A 21,836-nucleotide genomic window follows, 5' to 3' on the forward strand; every position below is an offset into this window, starting at 1 on the left:
TCACTACCATCCAGGGCCCCAAACAGTCCTTTCGGGTGAAGTGACACTTCACCTGTGAATCTGTTGGGGTCATCTACTATATCACTGCCTCCTACCAATCAGCCAATGCTCTAATCATCTTAGTAGCTTGCCTGTAATACCACGGGCTCTTAACTTGGTTAGCAGCCTTGTGTGTGGCACCTTGTCAAAGGCCTTCTGAAACTATTTGCCATAGTTAAGAGTGAATGTCTAAAATTGAACTATAACTTACTTATTTTCAATGCTAGGCAGAAAGCATATCTTTGATTATTGGCATCCTAAATATAGTTGAGTCACACAGTAAATGCAATCCAATCATCAGTGGAGAAAGGAACATTTTTTAAAAAGTTCGTTTTTCAAAAACAAAATATGAGAGCCTAAACTTACACAACTATTAACTTTATGTCTACTATTTAATGGCACCTACAGTATATTGCTTTGGAGAATCTCTTAAAGTTTTCAAAGCAAGATTAATAGCTTTAAAGGAAAGCTAAAGGCGAAGTCTAGTCCCCCCTGTTCATGAGGGGAAGTTCCTAGCAATCAAGCCTGTCAATTGCACTCCATAATTCTTATCTAATAATACATTAATTAAAAAATGGTGCTACCCAAGAGTTTGCATTCTACAAAAGTGAGAAGTTATGGCTAAAGGTAACTTCACAATTACTGGAACTTTAAATAAAAACAAAACATGCTAGAAGTATTCAGCAAGATAGACATCTATAGAGAGAAAGCAGTTTATATGTCTAGCTTCATATTAGTAACCATTGTATGTTTCAATGAGACAGATCTCTTCACGTGGGAAGGTTTTCTCCCTTGCTTAAACAAAATCTCTGTAGAGGCTGTCTACCAACCTTAAGTTATTGACTTTGTCCATAGTTGCCTAACATAAGGGATCTGCCTGAGGAGAACCTTGTCAGAAAAAGTTTATGGTGAAATGCTTGCATCAAATCTGCATCGTCACACAGTGCAGTTGTACCTCTTCTAACAAAGTGGACTTCTCATAAGAACCACATCATGTCACTCTTTACTCGGGAAATGCATCACATTTCAAGGCACAACAGTGTCAATTATAATGATTCATATCATTATAACATATATTCAGACACTAAATTGGTAATTACCTCTAAATTTAACACTGATTAATATTCATCCTCTTTAAATGCACTTATAGATTTCTAAATACTCTTGAGATCATTTGTTTTCCAGTTAGTTCTTGCTATTTCATTTTCCATTTACTTTCTCTTGACCAGCTTACTAATGTTACTTTTAACCAATAATATTTTGGGAACAGTTAACTGATTTTTCAAAACTTCAGTACAATCCAGTATTACGATTGTAACTTCAGTACAAAGCAGTATCGAATCTATTTGGAAAATGTTGTCTTTAATCTTTCTCTTTTCTTGACCTGTAATGTTCCCTTCACAGAGGCAAACAGAATTAGAATCAGATTTAATATCACTGGCATATGGTGAGAAATTTGTTAACATCACAGCAGCAGTGCAATGAAATACAGGATAAATAAATATAGAGAAAAATAAATAAGTTATATTAAATATATATGTCTATTAAATAGTTAAGTTAAAGTAAGTCGTACAAAATAGCAGAAATAGAAAAGTCGTGACACAGTGTTCATTGGGTTAATATCAATTTAGAAATTGGATGGCAGAGGGGAAGAAGGTGTTCCTGAATCGCTGATGTTGTGTTCTTTATACGTACCGTGAGTTACTAAGAACAAACCATATTCTGGAAGAACATAACTAGAACTTTTATTTAACAGCATACAGCAATCACGTTTTAACCATACAAGTTTCTAGATCATCCCCTCATTTCTGCGCATGCTCCAAAACTCTGTCCAATCATGTTCTGACACATGACACATGGTATCACCACATATTCCTTTCCTTTATAAGAAAACAATTAGCAACATTAATCAAAACAAATGCATAATTTAACATGTCTCTATCAGTCTCTCTGGGGGTTTACAAACACCAGTAGACCTTCGAAGTGGTTCATACAACTCTTGTGTTTTGTTTATTTCCATGTTTTGTCTGATCTGCATCAGTTAACTGATACTCTGAAGTTGGCTCTTTCTTGAGGCCTTTGTGATTTCTCCTTAACACTGCTGCTTCTTCTGTTTGGACCATGTATGACCTGGGTTGTACTTCTTCAAGTACTGTAGCTTTCTGTGTCTATGTGTTCATTTAGCCCTGTGTCATGGGCTACAAGTAAGCCTAGTAATTTCTAAGGTAGGGTCGTGTTTGGCACAACTTTGTGGACTGAAGGGCCTGTACTGTGCTGTAGGTTTTCTATGCTTCCATGCTTTTTTCGTCACCATCTGAAATTTTGCCAGCAATGGTTGTATCATCAGCAAATTTATAGATGCTGTTTGATGCACATAGTTACGGGTGTAGAGAGAGCAGAGCAGTGGGCAAAACACACATCCCTGTGGAGCACCTGTGTTAATTGTCAGTGAAGTAGAGATGTTAATTCTTCTGGTCTGGAAGTCGAAGATCCATTTGCAGAGGGAGGCACAGAGGCCTGGGTTCTGTAGCTTTTCAATCAGGGCTATAGGAAGGATGGTGTTAAATGCTGAGCTATAATCATCCTGACATAGGAATTTGTGTTGCCTAGGTGATCCAAGGTTGCATGGAGAGCCAGTGAGATCGCATCTGCTGGAGACCTATTGTGGCCATTGGCAAATTGCAGTGGGTCCAGGTCCTTCTTGAAACAGGTGTTGTTTCTAACCATGACCAACCTCTCAAAGCATTTCATCACTGTAGATGTGAGTGCTACTGGACAACAGTCACTGAAACAGCTCACACTGCTCTTCTTGGCCACTGGTATAATTGTTGTCCTTTTGAAGCAGGTGGGAACTCCCAACAGTAGCAGTGAGAGATTGAAAACATATTTGAATACTCCCGCCAGTTGGTTGGCACAGGTTTTCAGAGCCTTACCAGGCTGCCTTGCAAGGGTTCACCCTCTGAAAGATAGCCTGACACCAGCCTCCGAGACAGAGATCGCAGGGTCATCAGATGCCGCAGGGATCCTCACAGCTGTGCTTCTATTCTCCCTTTCAAAATGCGCTTAAAAGCCGTTGAGCTTGACTGGGAGTGAAGCATACAGGTGAGGCATAGCAAAGACGCACACTGCAACAACCACATGGAGAACTTGTACATTGGCACCACCAAATTCTCACCCTGCGTGGTGTGAAGGGGGAGTCTAGCCCTGGGTCATGCATGTTCTGCCCACTAGTGCAATCATGCCACAACTTATCAGGATACATGCTTGAGCTTCATTGAGCAGACCCTCAGACATTCTGCATTGTCTCAACAATGTTCTCCAAAATTTCAGTGACTAGTTCTATCTTTTAACATGCAATGCATGCTTACATTAATAAGCTTGAGAACGAATCAAAATGTGGGGCCCTGCGCTGAATTTTCAGTGCTGTCTCACTTTTGAAAAGGATGTGATTGCTAGACTAATTAGGCCAATAATACTTCAGTCCTGATGAAGGTCTCGGCCTAAAATTTTGACTGTTTATTCCTTTCCTTAGATGCTGTCAGACCTGCTGAGTTTTGCATTTTGCCTTTGGTTTGTTACAGCCCTTCAGCCAAGCAGCTCCTAAGCGCCATCTGGTGGATTGTCAAAGTTATCACACCCTTTGCTGTGAATGGGTGTGATGACTTTGATAACAGAGGGAAAAAATTAAAGCAACACACACAAAATGCTGGTGAAACACAGCAGGCCAGGCAGCATCTATAAGGAAAAGCACTGTCGACGTTTCGGGCCGAGACCCTTCGCCAAGACTAACTGAAAGGAAAGGTACTAAGTGATTTGAAAGTAGTCGGGGAAGGGGGAAATGCGAAATGATAGGAGAAGACCGGAGGGGGTGCGATGAAGCTAAGAGCTGGAAAGGTGATTGGCGAAAGTGATACAGAGCTGGAGAAGGGAAAGGATCATGGGACGGGAGGCCTTGGGAGAAAGAAGTGGGGGGGAGCACCAGAGGGAGATGGAGAACAGGCAGAGTGATGGGCGAAGAGAGAGAAAGAAAAAAACAAACATCTAAATATGTCAGGGATGGGGTAAGAAGGGGAGGAGGGGCATTAACAGAAGTTAGAGAAGTCAATGTTCATGCCATCAGGTTGGAGGCTACCCAGCCGGTATATAAGGTGTTGTTCCTCCAACCTGGCCTGCTGTGTTCCACCAGCATTTTGTGTGAATTTCCAGCATCTGAAGATTTCCTCGTGTTTGCTCAAAAAATTAAAGCTCTTAGTTACAGTTTAAAGAAGTAAACTTGTTAAAATTACCCATTGCTTAAAGGATAATTAAACATGAACTCTAGCAATTCAATAACTGTTTAATTCCGTGGGTTGGTAAACGTCAAAGTTTAAACAAAAAGAACTCACTGCTAAATAATAAAATTAACTTGAAAAAGAGAAGCACGCTGCATCCTTTAGTTTCAGTGCACCACTTCTACCTTCCATCGCATTTAATTGATTACCGCTCTAACAACTTGCAATCCGGTGATGCCTTCCAGATCACGAATCCCTTGAGACAGAGGAATTGAGCTAGTATCACTATGAGCTATTGGTATTGGTGTGTAAAAGAAAAAAAAAACAGTATAAACTGACTGATACAAATACTTCACATTTCATAAAGTGTGTTTGTTTTAAAGTTGATTCATATAAGCAAAATACAACTCTCCAAGTCTCATTTAAATCCATTCTAAGTACTTCAGGTTGGGACAGTCATGAGCAAGTATCCTTTTTCCCCCTTTGGTAACTGCCAGTATCATTCAAACAGGCAGTTCCCTGTGGTCCTGTGTTCAAATTCGAATTCTACCTGTGAAATTGAGATCTTTATAAGGTAGTATCCCATTAAGATTTATTACTCCTCAACTGTCCAGCTGTATTAATCATGGAACTCTACCCACTCATGAAAAAGAAATCAAGCTGACCTCAGTTGATTGACTAAGGCAGCCTTCATTTCAGAAGCACCGTCCCTTGAGAATGCAGCATTCCTAAAACCTTTTTAGCCAAGACCATTGAACTGAACATTAAATATCTAATGTTCATTGAACTGAACATTAAATATCTAATGAAAATCTAAACATTGAAAGAAATTCAATATCGTCCATATAAAATAATTTAATAAGAATACTAAATACAACAAAAGTATAAAATATTGGCAGTCTATTGACCTTGAATGCCATCTAATGGAGATGAATAGTTGACTGTCCCAGCACGCTTAAGTGCTGTGAATGAATTTTCGTTGCTGTTTCAGTACAAATTAAATGCAACTACAACAGGCAGTACTTGAGAATTTTTGTAGTTCAGATCATAACCCAGCTATGCTAGATCTCATTGACTTCACAAGCAGAGCAGAAGGTGAAGCAATTACCATGCAGTGTGATCTGGATTTATTGTACCAGATTATTCATCCACACAACTCCTCAGGCAAAAGCAGTTTGCACAACACAAACCTGTTTCAGGCCTTAACAAGAAATTTAAATTTCCCTCAGGAAATTCTGTTTTGGAGTCCAAGTTAGTTGAGTAGGTTGATGGAAAAATGTTCATTTATTCAGCATCATTCATATGGAAGGAGCATTCCTGAGGCTGGGCTGCTGAGCATTCAAAGAGAGTAGGATCGATAGAGAGGCCTAGAGATTTTGACAGATAATTCCAATGCTCAAGAGCTGATCACTTAAAACAGAGTCAAATATGTTTGGCAGGCAAGATGCCTTGCTTTCAAGCCTGGAAGTATCATTGAATGAGCACTGGAATTATCTGTCAAAATCTCCAGGTTCCTCTATTGATCTTACTTTCTTTAAATCCTCAGTGGAATCTGCCTCTTTAAATGAGTCTTTGTCCAATCTTCATGGAGGGATCAGAAGTGGAGAGAGAGAGTAGCTTTAAGTTTCTGGGTATCAAGATCTCTGAGGACCTAACCTGGTCCCAACATATTGATACAGTTATAAAGAAGGCAAGACAGTGACTATGCTTCATTAAGAGTTTGAAGAAATTTGGTATGTCAACAAATACACTCAAAAGCTCCTATAGATGTACCGTGGAGAGCTTTCTGACAGGCTGCATCACTGTCTGGTATTTGGGGGGGGGGGGGGGGGGGGGCTACTGCACAGGACCGAAAGAAGCTGCAGAAGGTTGTAAATCTAGTCACCTCCATCTTGGATGCTAGCCTACAAAGTACCCAGGACATCGTCAAGGAGCAGTTTCTCATATAGGCAGCGTCCATTATTAAGAATCTCCAGCTCTCAGGGCATGTCCTTTTCTCACTGTTACCATCAGGTAGGAGGTACAGAAGCCTGAAGGCACACACTCAATGATTCAGGAACAGCTTCTTCCCCTCTGCCATCCGATTCCTAAATGGACATTGAACCTATGAACACTAGATCATTTTTTAATATACAATTATTTCTGTTTTGCGTGATTTTAATCTATTCAATATATGTATACTGTAAAGTGATTTATTTATTTATTATTATTTATAGACTTATTATTTATTATTATTATTATTACTACTACTATTACTTGTTTATTTATTATTATTTTTTCTTCTTCTATGTACAGTATTGCATTGAACTGCTACTAAATTAAATTTCATGACATATGCCGGTGATAATAAGCCTGATTCTGATTCTGATTCTGAGTAGGTAGTAACAAAGTTGCTGATGATAACAGAAAGAGAGGAGACACGCTGATGAGCTTTGAAAGCAATGTGAAAGTTTAATATTTAATCTGCTATTTAATTGGAAAATGATGTACTCAGCAAACAAAGGAATTGGGAGCAAATGGAATGAAACGTGATGAGAACAAAATATGAAATGCTTTCTCAGCATATTCAGTACTATTAGTAGCACTGACCTCAAAAGCTTGCTTTCTATGAAATTTCTGGTCTGACTGCATAAAATTTAATGTAATTAAAATCTTACAGTACCCCAGTAAGTCTGTGATCACACTATAGCGCTGTTCAAGAAGTCCGGCCAATATTGATTCAAAATCCTGAAAGTTAAATAAATATTGATATAAGAAAGAACAAAAAATAATTACATAATTTGGCTTATCTTACATGTCTGTGCATTACCTTGTTCATAGCCTTGTTAACCAGCTGTAAATCTTAAAACTACCAATTCTTTTCTTGTAAATTACCTTTTATAAAACTGCATGTTAATGTTACTGAATTTCTAGATCACTGTATCTTAATCTGGTTTCAGGGGAGAATGAAAAATGCTTCATTTAAGAAACTGATGAAGGTCTCGGCCTAAAATGTTGACTGTTTGTTCATTTTCATAAATGCTGCCTGACCTGCTGAGCTCCTCCAGTATTTTGTGTGTTTCTGGGTTTGAGTACCTGCAGAATCTTTTATTCATTCAAAGTACCCTATAGATGTGTTGAAGCAAAAATAAAATATGGCAGGTGCTAGAAATATAAAATAAAACAAAAAAAATGTTGGAAATGTTCAGCAGATTAATTAGCATCTATAGAGGGAGAAACACAGGGCTGACATTTCAGGTCAATGACCTTCCATTGGAACTAAGATGTGAATTGTTCAAATGCCGAATGCCAGGTATAGCAATGATTTATATCTATTGATTTATTTAGTGATAAAACATGAAATAGGCCCTCCCAACCCTTTGAGCTGCACTGCCCAGCATCCCCAGATAACCCCAATTTAATCCTAATCCAAACAGGGGACAATTTACCCAGAATGTTTTAGGACTGTGAGAGGAAACCAAAGGACCCAGAGGAACCAAAGCAAATCAAACAAATTCAAGTGTGGTTTTTATCAGATTAAAAATTATTGTCCAATAAAGCATGTTTAAAATACAAAATGTAGTTATATTGAAAAATGTTTCAATATTAAAGGAATATTTCTGACTTTGACTACTACTGCAAGATTCTTAACTCATTATCATGATGCTTGATCCCAAGTGGCAAGTTTCAATTACATCAGCTTAGTGTCCATTTTATTAGTTACCTCCTCTATGTTTGTGGTCTTTGCTTCTGGATCCCCTTCAAGGTTCAGCATGTTGTGCTTTCAGAGATGCTCTTCTGCACACCACTGTTGTAATTTGAGTTACTGTCGCCTTTCTGTCAGCTTGAATCAGTCTGGCCATTCTAATTAACAAAGTGTTTTTGCTCATCGAACTGCAACTCACTGATGTGTTCTGTTTTTTGCTTCATTCTCTATAAACTCTGGACCTAGAGACTGTTGTGTGTGAAAATCCCAGCTGTTTCTGAGATACACAAACCACTGGTCTACCACTAACAGTCATTCCACAGTTAAATTCACTTAGCTGACATTTCTTCCCCATTCTGATGTTTGGTCTGACCATGTCTGCATGCTTTTATGCATTGAGTTGCTGCCACATGCTTGGCTGATGAGATATTTGCATTAACGAGCAGGTGTACAGGTGTACCTCACAAAGTGGACACTGACTGTAAACTGTAATTTGTTTAATGCAACCTTGATTTCATTAATTCAGACTCACAACAAGGTGCTATCAAAGTTACGTCCCAATCTGATATGATACAAATGTTGTGTGGACTTGCATTTAAGCATTGAATTCTACTGACTGGGCAGCATGTCAAACAAAAGTAGTTAATTCAGAAATGGTCAGTTAAGCATGCCTTCTGGTATTAGATTTCAACCCTGGGGAAAAGATACTGTCTCTCTATCAATGCCGTTCATAATCTTATACCCCTCAATCAGATCTCCCCTCTGTCTCCGCTGCTCCAGAGAAAACAACTTAATTTTGTCTAAGCTCTTGTTATAGCACATGCCCTCTAATTCTGGCAAAATATTGGTAAACCTCTTCTGCATCCTCTCCAAGGCCATGACATCCTTCCTATAGTAGGGTGAACAGAAATATATGCAATGTGCCAAATGCAGCCAAGCTAGAGTTCTATAAAGCAGCAACAGCTTCCTGACTTTTGAACTCTGGTACATCAGCTAATAATAGCAAGCATACCAAATGCCTTCTTAACCACCCAGTCAACCTGCATAGCCACTTCCAGAGCGCTATGAACTTGGACCCCAAGATCCCTCTGCTCATCAACACTGTTAAGGGTCTTACCCTAAACAGTGTACAGTCTCTTCACCTTTGACCTACCAAAGTGCAACACTTCACATTTGGCCTGCTTAAGCTCCATCTGCCATCTCTCTGCCCATGTCTACAACTGATCTATATTCCACTGCATTCTTTGCCTTCCATCTACATATTAATCCAGGTCATTTATATACATTACAAACAGCAGAAGTCCCTGCAGAACATGACTGATCATGGACCATAAGTCCCTTTGACCCCCACTCCCTGTCTTCTGAATCCAAACATCCAACTCACCATTAATCCTATGCAGCTTAATCTTCTGGATGAGTCCTCCATGACGGACATTATTTTACACCTTACTAAAATCCATGCAGACAACATCTACAGCCCTACCTTCATCAATCACCCTCATCACCTCGTCAAAATATCCATCAAGTTAGTAAGGCTTGACTTGCCTCTCACAGAGCCAGAATGGCTCTTCCCAATTAGGCCATGGTTTTCTAAATGCTCATAAATCCTATAGAATTAGCAATTGTGAGACTATTGGTGAAAATCTAATGTAGAAATGATATTTAGTTGACAAAAATATGCATTTGTTGTGCATTGTAAAAATGGATGTGGAAAACAGAGATTCCTTTAAGTTGATGAATATTTAGGTTTGTTGTTAGAAGTCTCCAGGAAACCAGACCATATCTTTTATCTAGTTAGCTAAAACAACATGAAGTATGTTTTTAGTCAGCTATCAATATTTAAGAACACTTCAAGAGTTCATTCAGTAAGATTATTAACAGATGGATTCTGACATTGACGTATTGCTTTTGTGTCATTGCCAAGCTTCTGGTAACCATAGCTCACCAACGTACACACACCTCCTTGCCGATCAGCAGGAGCTCTGCATTAGTCCTGCACAAAATTGTGGAAGGTCTCGACATGTTGGTTAAAAGTGCTGCATCCTGGAAAATAACATAGAAAATGTCAAAATGTTCACCAATTTCTTATTAAATTCTGAATTCACAATATTATTTAAAAATGATTCCTCCACTGGGAAGCAGACTTTAAACAGGTAAACTTAGTATAATACTGTGTAATGTCAAAATATTGAAGTAGAAACATATTAGGGTATTAAGAGAAGCGAAATTCAAGAGTCCAGAAGAATTTCCATTCTGATACTACCAAACTCACGACTGCGCTGGATTATTAGAGCTTTATTGGCATGGATGCATTTTTCAAGAAAATAGTTTCATAGATTCTGCAGATCTGGTGTGTAAAGGCTTTAGAGTAAACATACCAAGTCTGGGAAAGATTGAAGCTTTCATGGGAAATCTTTAACACAAGTGCAGAAATATGCAAAATTAATTTCAATCAGTAATTGCAATGAATTAAATTTGAAGTATCTGATATTTTGATTATTTAATTTTGTTTTACATCACATTTCTACTTACTGAAAAGTTATGTAAAAATATTTCAATAAAGTACTTTTGGTAACTCGTTAAGACTTGATGACAGGATGGTGCGACCAATGTGATGAATTTGCACAGATGTTATCAACAGAGATGTGGGCGTACAAATTATAATGGGTTAAAAAAGTGGTATAGATATGTGACAATAACATGTGAATGCAGAAGTGCAGGTAAATGTCTATAGAATGAAATGTATATAAAAAGAATATCAGAATTGGAGTAAGGCATTCGGCCCTTGTACCTACTCCACTATCCAATAAGATCATTACGGCTTTACTGAAATTATCCTTATGTCACTAAATTCCACTACGAGCAAAATATATCCCATCATGGTAATAAAGACATTGAAGGTAAGTACTTGATGCAAGAAATCTCACCCCAAACAAATCTCCCTCCTCAATTTCATTCAGAGTTTCACTGAAGTGATTTTGATTTCTTGAAAGGCCATCACTTGACTGAGCTATTAGTCTACCAGTAACAACAAAATAGCAGGCCTCAGGCTGGTGACCTTTTCGTACCACCGTTGTTTTGGCCTCATATCTAAATGGAATAGAAATCACACAGTCAATTCTTAATTACATGCTTGAATATTTATTCACTCCCCTTTCAAACAGTAAGTCGGGGTCAATGAGAAAAATGTAGTCAGCATAACACCATGAGAATCAGGGATTTGTGTAGATCATTTGACACCTTGAATATGCCCTTTAATTCAAAAATCTTTCCTTGAGTCCACTTACCTATTCTTCACCCAGAAACTCTTGAGTCCCTTGCCAATTAAACATCTATCTTAGTTTTGAATATATTCAAGGATTCAGCCTCCAGAGATTTCTGAAGCAAGATGATCCAGTGAGAGAAGAAATCCCTCCTTATTTCAATCTTTACGTGGGTGTGCCATTACCCCAAGACAATGCTTCTGGCACTAGTCTCTCCCATGAGGGTAAGCAACCTTCCTGGTAAGCACCTCCATTGAGAGTCCGATATGTTTCAGCAAGATTGCTGTTCACTGTCCTGAACTCCAGTCAGCACAGACCCTAACTGTTTAACCTTTCCTCATCAGACTATCACTCCATATCCAGGATCATCCTGGTGAACTTTCTCTGAACAGCCTTCCATGGCAATATTCCTTTCCTTAAATAGAGGAGCAAAACAGTTTATGATACTCAAGTGTGGCCTCAGGGTTACCTTACCCATTTTATGAAGACTTCCCTGCTCCTATACTCCATCCCTCTTGAAATAATAATCAACATCTCATTAGTATGTTAGTTTTAAAACATTTTCAATTTACATAATAATCTGCTGCTGCATTTTTTGCAAATCGTCAGTCATTAAGCAGAACTACCTTTTGAATCTGAAATGGAGACTTAACCCATCAGGTAATGGAACAGGAAGATTAAGGGTGGACTTTTCAAAAGTAACACAGATCATGGTTTTAGTGTTGTTACTCTGCATGAAACTTCAGTATGAAATTTGTCCTTGAAACACCTGTTTTTGACTGCTATGAGTGGTTGGAACTCCTAAATGTCATCAGGGTCATGTGTGGCAACTTGACACAGGACTCATATCGTGTGGATGTGACTGGATGTGCAGTCAGCACATACCAAAAGACAGATCACATTAACACTCACATAACGTTACCATTGACCATTTTGAAACTTATTCTGTCTCAAGGCCATTCTCAACTTTACATAGATGAACATGTGTAGGGATATTTAAATATATGCATTTAGCAGGCTGCTCATCCCGGGGTGATGTGAGATGAGGTCTGTGGGGCAGTTGTAACTCAGTGAGGGTACTGGAGCAGGGATCCAACCGCAGACCTAGTGCTGTGCACACAGTGATATTAATTGACTAACAAATCCCGAGCTGCAAACAAAGTCAGTGTCAAAGTTCAGGCAGAGATCAAAACATCCAGAGAAATCCAAAATCCAGAATCAGGAAACAAGCAGAGTCGATATGCAGATGGCCAGAGAAAGGCTCAGGAAAATCCACTGGCACAGTCTGGCAACAAACAGGTGAAAACACAGGACTGAAATACACAGAGCAATAAACAGAGAGGCAGATGATAGGTGGAGCACAATGAGACACAGGTGGCAGCAACACAGGTAATAATGAGAAACAGATGAGAGACGGAGTACTCAGTGATACAGGGGCCGGAGAGGAGCAGGAGCGGGGACAGGAGCACATGGCAATACAAAACCACAGACTGACAGCAGGGGGAAACACACAAAAAGACAGAGTTCAACTGGAGGTACTGACAAACTCTGGATTATATCAATGAATTCAGCCCAAAGATGGATTTAAAGCTGATCGCAATGTGACATACTCACTGGATAAGATCCCTGTATGCTAAAGGAGAGAACTACTACTGCATGTTTTTAACAAAAAAAAAATTGTGCATATTTCCAATTGTACAATATGGGGCATAGTTCGAAATGCCTGGTTCTTATGTAGAGGTGATTGTATCATTCTCCCAGTGTGAACAAAACAAAAGAGCTGGTCGTTGACTTCAGAAAGGGGTAACAGTGCACATGTTCCTGTCTACATCAACGGTACTGGGGCTGAGATCTTCAGGTTCTGAGATGTGAACGTCACTAATAGCCTGTTCTCGCACAGGTGTAAAAACTCTGAACTAAACACCAAGTATAAACAGGAGTTAATGAGGCGTGATCCCAGTAAGATTAACCGTTTACTGTTCACTCTTCCACATTAACGTATGGTGAAAACTGTTGATAAAACAATACAAAATATATACAGTATTTGTTTCCTTCTTGGCATCACATTTACATCATAAATACTTGCAAAAGTAAAACTACAACAAACTATATTACATTAAAGTACAACATTATGTCAGAATCTACCTACACCATCAACTGCTTTAAATACACTTCAACACAAACTATCCGCAACTCTTTAAGTAACAAAGAACATAAACTTTATCAACCGTCATTACTTTTAACAGAATCAGCATTAACATTTTTGCTTCAACATATCGATTATCTTATGAACTTATGGCATTGCTTCTGTGATGTTTCTAGTGCGTAGAAAGAAAACTTTTCTTGTGCTGATCCTGCACACACAAGCCCACTCCTTCCCGTTTCTCCAAACCGGCATTTTCCCCAGGACGCAGCGAAACCGAGTGTGACGTCATCGCATGCTGTGATATATCACAGACAACGAATTTACTTTCAACAACCTTAACTTTAACTAGAAAACGATTACAAACGAATTACAAAAGTGAAAATAGAATAAACTAAATGAATGCCTTAAGGGCAACACAGCCTGTCCAGGTGCGATCATGATGTCATGTCCAAGAAATCTCAACAACGCCTCGACTTTATTATCTACTTCCACTGCACTCTTTAGATTGCTTTTACACATTAAACTGCATTGTTATTGTCTTACCTTATTCTATCTCAAACCACTGCATGATGATTTGATCTGCTTAAACAGTATGCAAGACAAGCTTCTCACTTTATCTAAGAGCATATGAAAATAAACCAAGACCAAATATAAACAAGAGAAAGTCTGCAGATGCTGGAAATCCAGAGCAACACAACACAGAATGCTGGAAGAACTCAGCAGATCAGACAGGATCTATGGGAGTGAATAAACAGTCAATGTTTCAGGCTGAGACCCTTCTTCAGGACTGAGAAGGAAGGAGGGTAGGTGCCAGAATAAAAAATGAGGGGAGGGAGGCTAGCAGGAAGATGATAGGTGAATCCAAGTGGAAAGGTCAAGGGCTAGAGAAGAAGGAATCTGATAGGAGAGGGAGAGTGGACCATAAAAGAAAGGGAAGGAAGAGGGGTCCCCGGGAGAAGAGATAGCAAGGTGAGAAGAGGTAAAAGGTCAGTGAAATTTTTTTACCGATATTCATTCCATCAGATTGCCACCCAAACAGAATATAAGCTGAGCTCCTCCACTCTGAGGAGGAGGCCATGTCTGAATGTTACCAACTATCTCCTGGATTATTAGTACAAAATTCAATGTTCCTCAATGTTGTTACGAACATAATTGTGAAAGGAAAACAGATCATATTTCAATCTTGATTCATTTATACTTTGCTCGATCAATAAATGATTGTGATAATTCAGTGGTAAATAATCAATAAAGCTAGCAGATTCATTGTTAAATAAGCTCCAGCATGTTTTTGTAAGCCTGTCACTTACTGTTGGTAGACAGCAGCTTGGCATATCTCCAATTGCACAATATGGGGCATGGCTTGAAATGCTTGATTCTTATGTAGAAGTGTCTGTATCTTCAATGAAAATGATCAATAAATTTTTATTACATAGGGAATTCCATTCTACCATATTTTCACCCTGATATTTGCTATCAATTTATAGATCATAGAACCGTATAGTATAGACAGGCCAATCAGCCAACAGTGTCATGCCAATCTCTATGCCAATTTATACTAAATGCCCTCCCACTGCATATCATTCATACCCCTCATTCCCTTCATATTCATGTATCCATCTAAAAGCCTCTTAAACGCTACCATGTTGCCCATTTCCACTACTACCTCTGGTTACCCATTCCGTGTACTGACCATTCTCTGCATTAAAAACTTGCCTCTCACGTTGCCTTTATACTTTCCCTGCCAACATTAGAAGTATGTCCTCTGGTGTTTGACATTTCTATCCTGAATAAAAGATTCTGTCTATCTACCCTATCTATGCCGCTCATCATTTTGAAATAAACCTGCATTATGTCTCCCCTTAGCCTCCAACAGTTCGGAGAACAAATCAGGTCTGTCTAGCACTTTCATATAGCTCATACCCACTAATCCCAAATTAAATTTCCCTTCCCTTTAAATTTCTTATCCCATCCTCTAATCAAGTCAGTGGATACGTTTTTAATACTACAGTTGATTTTCCAGAAATTAATTTCTTCTGATTTTAATACACATTTTCTTCAGTTAAGGGATAACCAATTCTCTGACTTCAATTATGCCACCTTACATCATAAAACTTATGGCTCACTGGGTGGCAATTTCCTCCAAGAGGCTGTGGTTTCAAATCCCACTGCAGGAATGGAATTCAAACTCGGGCCACTTCACTGCCATACTGCAGAAAAGCTGCCGTCATTCAAATGACAGGTTAAACTCAATTTCTTTCTCTCTCAGTTGGATCTAAAAAATCCTTTTATACTGTTCCAAAGAAAGAGGTGGAGGAGTTATCCTTAGAATTCAAGCCCAAATGTCACACTCCCTCAGCACCAGAGATGATCAGAGAATTACCTGATCATTTTTGCTTTTTCTGGATGCCTATTATGAGCAAATAATCTTTTTTATGTTTCCTATATTACTGCAGAGGACCACACTGCAAAGAGCACTTTAACAGATGTAGTACATTTGGTCTTAACCTGATATTTGACAAGGTGTCATTAAATGCAGCTTTATTTTCACAGGTTTGACAGGACGATCAGAAACACAGCTACAGCTCTCAAACATGCAAGAAAGCTGCAAATTCTGTTAATAACTTTATGTCTCCTTAAACACAACACAATAGTGGCAATAAAGTGAATCTAAATGTTCAATTAATTAAATTATGTTACAGATTACAGGCTCTAGTGCCAAATCTTGAAATTGAGATTGAAATCTACTTCAATTTCTTGATTATAGCAGCATGAGAACACATGAAAAAAGGGAATGCGACTTTGAACAAAATAATTCAAGGAAATGAGAACACAGCATTAAGTAAGGAGTTGATTTTCCATTGCAGCAACTTTTATGCCATTTGTACCATCAATTATTCATAATTATAGGAAGCAACATCCTAATATGGAAAGGGCAAGTTTAAAGCAAATAGATTGTTATGGGCCAAAGTTAAAGAGCAAGAAAATAACCGAAAGAGCCACCAAGCTAAAGATGGCACATAAAATTTTATAGTTGTGCATGAAATCCTTGAGATGACCATGACTCTACCAATACTTTGCTAGAAAAAAATAAACAAATCTAACTTCCTTGCTTCCTTTGCATATTCCTGTCACAAACGCTTCTCTATTTTTTAGTCCAAAAGAAAACTGTTAAAATATTTCAAGATTTTTTCTGTTCAGAGTATGTCTGCAAAACGCACACAATACAATGATGTACCTGCCCAGAGAGACCAGGGAGTATGCACTATAATATAGCATCAAAACAGAAGCTGTCCAACTAATTTCCACTTCATACAGCAATATGGAAGAGAGAACAGCTCCCACATTCAATGGGACAATCATAATTTTGCAGCAGTAATTAGAAAGACTGGAATGGACTTTAACTAAGGTTCACTGAAGGTATATGTGAACTTCAAAACTCCCAGTTTACTCCATAAACCAATTCTCTCACATTGTTCAAAAATATTTAATATAAATCACCATTTAATGACAAACATCTGCAGCCTGTATATATGAAGTGCTTGACAAATTTTAAAGCGCCCTCTCTTACAAGCTGTAATCTTTCATTATCATCTCAATTAGACTCCTGCAAATCTGAATCTTAATAGGTTGCTATCTGTCACTTTATTGTTAATTCACAATGACACAGCTTTAATGGTGATTCTGTTACCAATGAAATCTCATGTATGCTCCGTTCATGAGGGAGAACAGAAAGCAGGTTCTTCAGCTTCGCAGAATCTCTCTCCTGTAATAGAGTGAAAGGTGAACAAATACATCAGCTTAATCACAAAAATCTCCAAAGGTAACTCTGTGACACAGATTGACATCGAACCCATGGCTGTGTCACTGATAGAAGATATTTTAAACAGAGTGATAATGTAGTCCAGAATTTGTAGGGGGAGATCAATATATATTCAGTGGCCACTTTATTAGGTTCACCTGCTTGTCAATGCAAATATATAATCAGCCCATCATGTGGCAACAACTCAAAACATAGAAGCATGCAGACATGGTCCGGAGTTTCAGTTGTGTTCAGATCAAACATCAGAATGGAAAAGAAATGTGATCCAAGAGACTCTGATTGTGGATGGATTGTTGGTGTCAGATGGGGTGCTTTGAGGATCTCTTAGGACTTCCACATACTACAGCCTCTTGAGTTTACAGAGAATATTGTGAAATAAAAAAATCTAGTGAGTAGCAGCTCTGAGGATGAAAACGTTTTGTTAGTGAGAGAGATCAGAGGAGAATGGCCAAACTGGGTCAAACTGACATGAAGGTCACAGTAATTCAAATAACCACATGTTACAACAATGGTGTGCAGAAGAGCACCTCTGAACACACAACATGTCTAACTTTGAACTGGATGGGCTACAGTAGTAGAAGACCACGAGTATACTCTCTGTGGCCACTTTATTAGGTACAAGAGGCACATAATAAAGTGCCCACTGAATGTATTTTTTTTACTTAATGATGGTCCCAAAATGGTTCTTGAAACTATTCCCTTGTTCTCATTTCTTCTCTGTTACACACGCTGTCCTAGACATATTTATTTGTATTTATTACTTTCCTTGTATTTCCAATTGGATTTTCTCATCTCCTGATTTTACTTTCAGTTTATTTTGTTTTGAACTAAGTGTCAGTTAAAGAAGGAACAGAACAGAATATCTCCTTTGGCCTATCCTTGCACAGGAGTGGAGAACTGGGATCAGTAGCTATTGAAACACCAGAGCGGAATGGCTCAGAGCAGCAGATTTTCTTCCCTAAATCACATTAAGTGAATTAGCTGTGTTTTGTGATCATTATGCACAGCTTCATGCTCACTCAACTGCTATCAATCTTTTATTTTCACTTCTTCACACTCCCATGGTATGACTTGATGTTAGGTTCCAAGTTCAGTAAAAGAAGCACTATGCCATCATCCCAAATAATTCTTTCATCTTCCAGTCTTGCAAATCATTTTTTTTTGTTTGGCTTGTAAACTGTAAAGATAAGCCAAATGCCTTAATTTGATGTGACATCACAGTTACAAGATTGCTCAGGTTTTATGATTGAGTATTCATGTTCTTCATCCCAAGTGCCTGGCTCTCAGGTCAGTTGCCATGGAAAGTAGAGGTGGGGGAAGAGCAGTGGCTCCAAGGTATAACAAGTCAAAAGATAAAGAAGTGGTAGGGATCACAGATACTAGTGGCCCAAGTAATCTTTGTGGATCCAGAGGGATAACTTTGTCCAAGAGGGCCTAACAAAAATATTTTACATTACAATGCATCCTTAGGACATTGAACAATTTTACTAACTAGGTGGTTTAAATTACATCTCGATACAACTAATAATATAAGACTATAAAATATAGGAGCAGAATTAGGCCATTAGGCCCATCGTCTGCTCTGCCATTTCATTATGGCTGATCCAATTTTCCTCTCAGCCCCAGTCTCCTGCCTTCTCCCTGTATACCTTCATGCCCTGACTGATCAAGAATCTATCAACTTCTGCCTTAAATATGCTCAATGACTTGTACTCAATGGCCACCTGTGGCACAAATTCCACAGATTCACCACTCTCTGACACAGAAATTCCTCCTCACCTCCACTCTAAAAGGACAGCTCTCCATTCTGAAGACTTGTCTTCTGATCTTAGACTCCTCCACCATAGGAAAAATCTTCTTCATATCCTATCAAGGCCTTTCACCATTCGACAGGTTTCAATGAAGTAACCCCTCATTCTTCTGAATTCCAGTGAGTAGGGACCAGAGCCATCAAACAGTCCTCATATGACAAGCCTTTCAATCCAAAATCATTTTCATAAAACTCCTTTGAACCCGCTCCAATGTCTTCAATAACAGCCCAAAACTTCTCACAATACTCTAACTGAGGCCTTACCAGTGCTTTATAAAGTCTCAAGATTACATCCTTGCTTTTATATTCTAGTCCTCTTGAAATGAATGCTAAGATCACATTTGCTTTTTTCACCAACAACTCAACCTGCAAATTAACTTTAGGCAATCCTGCATGAAGACTCCCAAGTCCCTTTGCACTTCAAATACTTGCATTTTCTGTCCATTTAGAAAATAGTCTACACTTTTATTTCTTCTGCCAAAGTGCGTGACCATACACTTCCTGCCACAATTCCATCTGCCTCTTCTTTGCCCATTCTCCTAATCTGTCTGTCCTTCCTTAAAACTACCTGCCCTCTACTTATCTTTATATCATCCACAAACTTGGCCACAAATCCATCAATTCTGTCATCCAAGTCATTAACACATAACATAAAAAGAACTGGTCTCAATACAGATCCCCATGGAACACCACATATAACCAGCAGCCTACAAGAAAAGCCTCCCTTTTATTCCCACTCTTTGCCTCCTGCCAATTAGCTAAAGCTCTACCTGCACTAGAATCTTTCTTGTAACTTGTTAAACAGCCTCATGTGTGGTACTTTGCCACAGGCCTTCTGAAAGCCCAAATACACAACATCTACTGATTCTCCTTTGTCTATCCTGCTTGTTATTTCTTCAAAGAAATCCAGCAGAATTGTCAGGGCAGATAAGCTTGAAAGAAAATGGAAATGAGTAGACTCAAGTAGGGGTGCCACTGCAACATAACATCTGGCACAATGCTATTACGGATTGAGGAGTCAGAATTCAGAGATTAATTCTGATGCCGTTTGTAAGAAGCTTGTACATTGCGAATGCATGGGTTTCCTCTAGGAGCTCTAGTTTCCTCCAAAATTCCAAAGATATGCCCACTAGTAAGTTAATAGGTCGTTGTAAATTGTCCCATCATTAGGCTAGGGTTAAAGAGATGGGTGCTGGGCAGTGCTGGCTTGGGCTGGAAGGGGCTGTTCCACACTTTGTCTCAAAATTAATAAGTACCAAATAAAATGACAAGGCACAGGAGGAATGGGTATTACACTCAGGCAGAGCCAATCTCTTCAATTGGAGCAACACATATCTATCAGTAGGTTAAAAGGCTTCTGAAGATAGTGAAAATAAAGAAATCCATGGAAGAGATTTGAAAACAAGGGTGGAAATCTTGTCTTCCATTTGCTGCTAATATAGATCAGCAAGCACTAAGCAAATTAGTTTCAAGTTAAAACACAGGCAACAGAGATGACCTAACATTTTTTTGGGAATGATGGTGGAAACTGAAAAGGAGCCCACTGCAAAGGTCATCTATAAATAACAAACATTGCATAGGTTACCACTAACACATTTGCTTTTTGTAAAGTTGTGGATGTTGAAAAGCAATTCCTTGTCAACGTCTGATTTTCTTGTCAGATGATGAGCTACCCATCGTATCACTTTGTCTTTGTGTATATACCTGTAAAACAAACCAGTAGTTCAGTAGAATGAACAAAGATGTACTGTTTCTAAATTTTCATAGTCTAAAGTCCTAAGCACAAAAGATTAAGGATAACACTAGGAATAATATGCATTTCTAATGTCCAAATAGTTTTGCTATCCTTACGTCAATGCTGAAACTGGAGAGGGTTCAAAGGAAGTTCATGAAAATGATTCCAAGATTGAACAACTTGTCATATGAAGATGCCTCTAGGCCTGTATTCACTAGAATTCAGAAGAATGAGGAGTGTTCTCATTGAATCCTATTGAATAATGTAAGGCCCCGATAGAGTGGACGTGGAGAGAATGTTTCATTTGGTGGGAGAGTCTAAGACCAATGGACTCAGCCTCAGAGTAGAGTGGTGGCCTTTTAGGACGGAGATGAGAAGGAATTTCTTCAGTCAGAGAGTGGGGAATCTGTGGAATTCTTCTCCACAGGCAGCTATGGAGGCCAAGTCTATAAGTATACTTAAGGCAGATTCTTGATTGGTCAGGACATGAAGGGATATGGAGAGACGGGAGGAGAACAGGGCTGAGAGAGAAATTGTTATTTATGCTATTATGGGATGTGGGCATCACCAGCATTTATTGCCCATCCCTAGCTGCCCTTGAGAAGGTAGTGATGAGCTGCCTTCTTGAACCGCTGAAGTCCCTGACATGTTGGTACACCCACAAAGCTATTACTGAGGGAATTCCATGATTTTGACCTAGCAACAATCAAGGAATGGTGATATGCTTCCAAGTCAGGAAGGTGAGTGACTTGGAAGGGGATTTCCAAGTGGTGGTGTTCCCAAGTATCTGCTCTTCTTGTCCTTCCAGATGGTAGTGTTTGTGGGTCTGGAAGGTGCTGCCTTAGGAACTTTGGTGTGTTGTTGCAGTGCTATCTTGTAGATAGTACACACCATTCGTCATTGGTGGAAGGATTGGATGCTTTTGGAAGGGGTACCAATCAAGTGGGCTGCCTTGTACTGGGTGGTGAATATTCCATTACAGTCCTGACCTGAGGCTTGTAGATGGTGGACAGGCTTTGGGGAGTCAGGAGTTGAGCTACACCCCACAGGATTCCTAGCTTTGACCT

The 21,836-nt window shown here is 38.9% G+C and overlaps 1 protein-coding gene across 3 annotated transcripts in view; it reads right to left on the reverse strand.

The window, feature by feature from the left end:
• Positions 1-21,836, reverse strand: part of LOC132404769 (uncharacterized) — a 75,850-nt gene that overhangs the window by 50,990 nt on the left and 3,024 nt on the right. For all 3 annotated transcript variants that reach the window (XM_059989235.1, XM_059989233.1, XM_059989234.1), the window contains exons 3-8: positions 20,627-20,738; positions 17,093-17,167; positions 14,712-14,800; positions 10,923-11,085; positions 9,955-10,038; positions 6,973-7,037 (exon numbers count right to left, since the gene is read on the reverse strand). In XM_059989235.1, the coding sequence (XP_059845218.1) occupies positions 6,973-7,037; positions 9,955-10,038; positions 10,923-11,085; positions 14,712-14,800; positions 17,093-17,167; positions 20,627-20,738 (588 nt within the window). The remainder of the gene's footprint in view (positions 1-6,972; positions 7,038-9,954; positions 10,039-10,922; positions 11,086-14,711; positions 14,801-17,092; positions 17,168-20,626; positions 20,739-21,836) is intronic.

The sequence above is a fragment of the Hypanus sabinus genome, chromosome 14 (genome assembly GCF_030144855.1).
Source record: "Hypanus sabinus isolate sHypSab1 chromosome 14, sHypSab1.hap1, whole genome shotgun sequence".
In the NCBI taxonomy this organism is placed as follows: Eukaryota; Metazoa; Chordata; class Chondrichthyes; order Myliobatiformes; family Dasyatidae; genus Hypanus; species Hypanus sabinus.